Raw genomic sequence first — 4828 nt, 5'->3', positions numbered from 1 at the left:
GAGAGAGAGAGAGAGGGAGAGAGAGACAACGTGCCTGGCAGCCGTGCATTGTGTGTGTGTGTGTGAGAGAGAGAGAGACAAAGTGCCTGGCAGCTGTGCGTGTGTGTGTGTGTGTGAGAGAGAGAGAGAGAGAGAACGTGCCTGGCAGCCGTGCGTTTGTGTGTGTGTGAGAGAGAGATAGCGTGCCTGGCAGCTATGCGTTTGTGTGTGTGTGAGAGAGAGAGACAACGTGCCTGGCAGCCGTGCGTTTGTGTGAGTGTGTGTGTGTGTGTGTGAGAGAGAGAGAGAACGTGCCTGGCAGCCGTGCGTTTGTGTGTGTGTGTGTGTGTGAGAGAGAGAGAGAGAGAGACAACATGCCTGGCAGCCGTGTGTTTGTGTGTGTGTGTGTGTGAGAGAGAGAGAGACACAACGTGCCTGGCAGCCGTGCATTTGTGTGTGTGTGTGTGTGTGAGAGAGAGAGAGACAACGTGCCTGGCAGCCGTGCGTTGTGTGTGTGTGTGTGAGAGACAACGTGCCTGGCAGCCGTGTGTTGTGTGTGTGTGTGTGTGTGTGAGAGAGAGAGAGACAACATGCCTGGCAGCCGTGCGTTTGTTTGTGTGTGTGTGTGTGTGTGAGAGAGAGAGACAACGTGCCTGGCAGCCGTGCGTTTAGTGTGTGTGTGTGTGTGAGAGAGAGAGAGACAACGTGCCTGGCAGTCGTGCGTTTGTGTGTGTGTGAGAGAGAGAGAGACAACTTGCCTGGCAGCCATGCGTTGTGTGTGTGTGTGTGTGTGTGTGTGAGAGAGAGAGAGACAACGCTGCAGCTCACGTTGGGTGTTCCCCAAAAGGTACGGATGCGAGTTTGTTTCTCGCTGCTGCCCTGCGTCTGCTGCCTCACCACGCAGCGTTCTCCGTGGATGCCCTTGTCTTGCAGGTGTGGAGCGAAGTTAACCAGGCTGTCCTGGATTACGAAAATCGTGAGTCCACGCCCAAGCTAGCAAAATTACTGAAACTACTACTTTGGGCTCAGAATGAGCTGGACCAGAAGAAAGTGAAATACCCTAAAATGACGGACCTCAGCAAGGGCGTGATCGAGGAGCCCAAGTAGAGCCTGTGTGAGGGACCCACCACCACCCAGGACCATGGCCTGGCGCCCGTGGCAGGGAGAGTCAACTGCAGTAGAGTCCCTCCCCCTTCACTCTTGGGAATCGGCATCCTTTCTGATGGGAGAACGGCCCTTCAGGACTGGGAAGCTCGCAGTGAGAGACTATGGCCTTTGTCGCGGGCGACCCTTGGGCTCCGGCTGCCGAAGGCCTCGTGAGTGCCGAGTGCCATGTCCGAGGGGACAGCAGCTTCCCGCCGGCTGCCCACTCCGAGCGCGTGAGGAGCATGGACCTCTGCTGTTTGCTGGAGGCAGGCGACACGCTCGTCGGGCACGCTTGACGGGCTGCCACCTGAAAGCGTTTCCTCACCCCCTCGGCTGGTTGGTGGTTTTTCACGGGGAAAATATATAAATTTGTAAATCCTAATTCAGAGACTTCTTTTGTGTGAGGGTCTGGCATTGCTCTTCCTCCCTTTGGTTTTGGGTGTGCAGCTTCCGGGGAGGCGTGTGTGAGAGGACGGGCTGTGTGTGGTTATTTTTCCTGTCTATTTCGGTGCTGCGTGCGAGTGCTCACAGTGGGTCCAGGCCCATCTGTTGTGGGCAGCGTTGCTGGAAATAAAGGCTTCTCTGGTTTCAAGTGTGACAAAAACGGGCTGTGAGGACATCTTACTGAACAAACCTGCTGGGCTCCAGGGGTGGCTTTCTCCTGTGGTGGTGGCAGTGATGGTGACGCACTCTGGGACCTGGCCCGTGGTGGCCCATGCTTCAGGTATGAGGCTGTGTGGAGGGCTGCAGTGGACAGCGCTCAGGCATGTCACAGCATCCGTCTGTCTCATGTCCCCTCACCATGTGCTTGCCCCCACTGAGTGCAGGGGGTACTAAGAAGCCCTGTGTGTGGCACTTTACCACTCGAACGGTTCACCGCAGGGAGCCCCTGGGCATGGCAGCCTTTCCAAGATGGTGCTAGAAGCCATGATGAGGCTTCTAGAACCGCTGGGCCTTTAGAGTGGCCAGAGGATGTGGTGGGCGGCCCCCCTGGCGCTTGCCGCAGGTGTCAGCACGGCCCTGTTGTATGGCTGCTGCGGGCACGTGATTCAGCCCCCCAGCAGACAGCTGAGGCAAACCAGCATCCTGGGACCAGGCCTTGTGGAGAGAAGACCTGACCCGCTGACTGGGGTGTCTGGAGGTGCCCTGGTGACCAGGAGTGGGTGGTGTGGAACTGCAGCTTGCTGGCGCTGAGTGGACACGCGGAGTCAGTGGAGGCGCGTGCCCTCCAGCTTGCTAGCACGCGTGTGTTTGCAGCAGGTCCCGTAGCACACTCCTGTCCTGCACTTCCTGACCTGTTGTACCTACACCTGGAGTCCGGTGACATTTTTCCAAGTCCTCTGCTTCTGTTACCCGTGGATAAGGCTTTGACAGTGTTAGTCTTATCAGGATGATGACTGGTGCAAGATGAAACCGGAGGTCACTATAGGGCGTCCTAGCCTCCAGACTGGTCCTGTGAGGCCGAGTGCAGAGGAGGGGCGTCCTGCCCTCCACCCTAGACACTATGTCACCTGTCTCAGCCGCCATCCTCAGATGCAACCATCCTGTGGGTATTTCCCCTGAGGTTGGAGGTAAAAACACGCTGGAATGGAAGCGGCATTACTCTTCAGTGCTGAGCAGGTTAGGTGCAGTGGAAACCAGAAGACAAAATTAGACAGCATTATTTCTGGAAAAGCTCCCTGACTGCCCCTGGGGTAGTGTATGAGGTGCTACGTAGCTGACGAGCGCGGCACTCTCGTAACCAGAAGGTACAAGGTGGATGGCAGCAGGAAGTCGGGTACACAGGAGTGACCCACAGACCGTCGGGGCACAGGCGGGGTTTGTCGCGTGCGTGAAACCTTGCCAGCTCGGAAGACGGGACGGCGTGTTACTAAGCAGTTCAGCCCGTCGGCAGCTGATGAACGACTGGAAACCAGGGGAGCTGAGTGGCCCCCATTGGCCCTCGTCATCCCCGTCTTCCTGACCCTCGTGAAGGCCGCGCTGGCTCCCCTCTGACCTGCCGTGGACGCGGGCTCTCCTTTAGCCCTTCAGGACGGGGCTCTGCACGCTTGTCCCCAGCCACCTTTCTGGTGTGCTTTTTTCTTTTCCAATGAGAAATGAAGCCACTTGGAGACCTAAAGTTGTGGTGCCAGGAGCCTGCCCTGCTGACAAAGGTGGGGCCCGCCCTGCTGTGGGGAGGTAAGGCCAGGGCTGCCACAGACAGGGTGTCTCTCCTCTTTTCACACTTGATGCTGGAATGTGCCTTCACGCACGTACAACTCGAGAATATCGGGTACTCTGTGACCCTGATGGCGTGAACGTGTAAGGACACCCTGCTGTGGACTTTCTGAACATGGGGGTTTTTGCAAAGCAGATGGGAGTGAATGGCTTTGGTCACTTGGATTAAGGTTTCTTATTTGGGAAAAGAAAGGCATTTATTGGGACTAGGACTCGAGACAGAAGCTTGCCTTTGGACGTGGCTACAGAATCATGGCTCTGTGCACCGTGCTATAGATTACAGGCGGCAAGGCACGTGGCCTCTGAGCACCGTCCACTTCTGGGTCCACCAGCCCCTCCACACATGAGCACAGGGTGACCTGGGACCTGCAGACTAGAGACTCCGAGGACAGTTTTGCTAAGGTAATGGCCAAGGCCAAGGCCACGGGTTGTCCTGGTTTGCTTATTTCCATACACTATCTCACTGGAGAGCAGTGAGACTGGACGTTTGAGAGAGTCTTACACGTTTTATGTTAAAGGCAACGAAGTCTTTGTGAAAATGGACCCAGTTCCCTTCCCATGTGTCTAATCCAGCCTTGGTGTGGACAGAAGGCCAAGTTAGACGTGTGAGGGGAACTATGCCCCGGTTAAAGATGGCCACTGTGCGCTGTGTGACCCCCGTGGCAGAACCCAGGTGGTGTACCCTATGGTCACCCCCAGCCCTCAGTGCCTGCCATTTGGTCGACAAGCTCTATTCTGAACCCACATGCAGGTGTTGTTTTGACAACGGCTATGTTGTTTGAGAAACATGGATGACTCTCAGATTTACAGTGAGCTCTGTCTGTGGCCCTTATTTTCAACTCTGGGAGAGGAGAACCTACATACTTTTGCACAAATCCATCCTGTCACCAGCCGGGGCGTCCTTGCCCCACCCCAACCCCTTATCTTTTGGAACTCGCAGGGCGGCCGCCTGGCCACCTGTTCTAAATTGATAGTCGCTGTTTCCACCCTGTCCTCAGAATGGTCATCTCAAACCTGTTTTGTATTTTTTTGCTTCTGTATTTTCATTAAAACAATTAAATGCTGCCCTAATGCAATTTTGTTGCATGTTGCTCTGTAGGAATTGGAAGGGCAGCAGGGAACTTGGCGTTGTGCACCTGACGCTTGGTGTCACTCTGCACGCTGAGCGTGCCGTCACTGCTTCTGAGTGCAGGCTCTGAAGTGTGTCATCACATCAGGGTGGCACTTAAGTCTCTCCTGTTCATACAGGAGAAACGTCAGGACGGCGGCTTCCCACGGCACGATCTTCAGCTGAATCGGGGTAACCTGTCCTGTCTCGTGGAGATTTCCAAACGTATCACCGTGGAGGGACCGCCACAACACACCCCACTGTCACCCAGCTTCATCCACTGTGGTCTCTGAGCCGCTGCTGGGGAGAGCACTCCCTGGGCACACGGGGACCCTCGCAGACCTGTCCACCGACTGCCTGGGGCTGGCGGTGCGTGGC

General features: G+C 56.0%; 1 protein-coding gene across 1 annotated transcript in view; it reads left to right on the top strand.

The window, feature by feature from the left end:
* The window catches only part of GID8 (GID complex subunit 8 homolog), a 4233-nt gene extending 3147 nt beyond the window's left edge, over nt 1–1086 (top strand). Inside the window, exon 4 of the mRNA XM_007954680.1 lies at nt 913–1086. Coding sequence (XP_007952871.1) covers nt 913–1086 — 174 coding nt within the window. The remainder of the gene's footprint in view (nt 1–912) is intronic.
* The last annotated feature ends 3742 nt before the right edge of the window (nt 1087–4828 follow it).

This window comes from Orycteropus afer, unplaced genomic scaffold, assembly GCF_000298275.1.
Source record: "Orycteropus afer afer isolate SDZICR_OR568_19922 unplaced genomic scaffold, OryAfe1.0 scaffold00469, whole genome shotgun sequence".
NCBI classification, from domain to species: Eukaryota; Metazoa; Chordata; class Mammalia; order Tubulidentata; family Orycteropodidae; genus Orycteropus; species Orycteropus afer.
The sequence above is the reverse complement of the archived record's forward strand: the minus strand, read 5'-3'. Positions and strand labels throughout refer to the sequence as shown.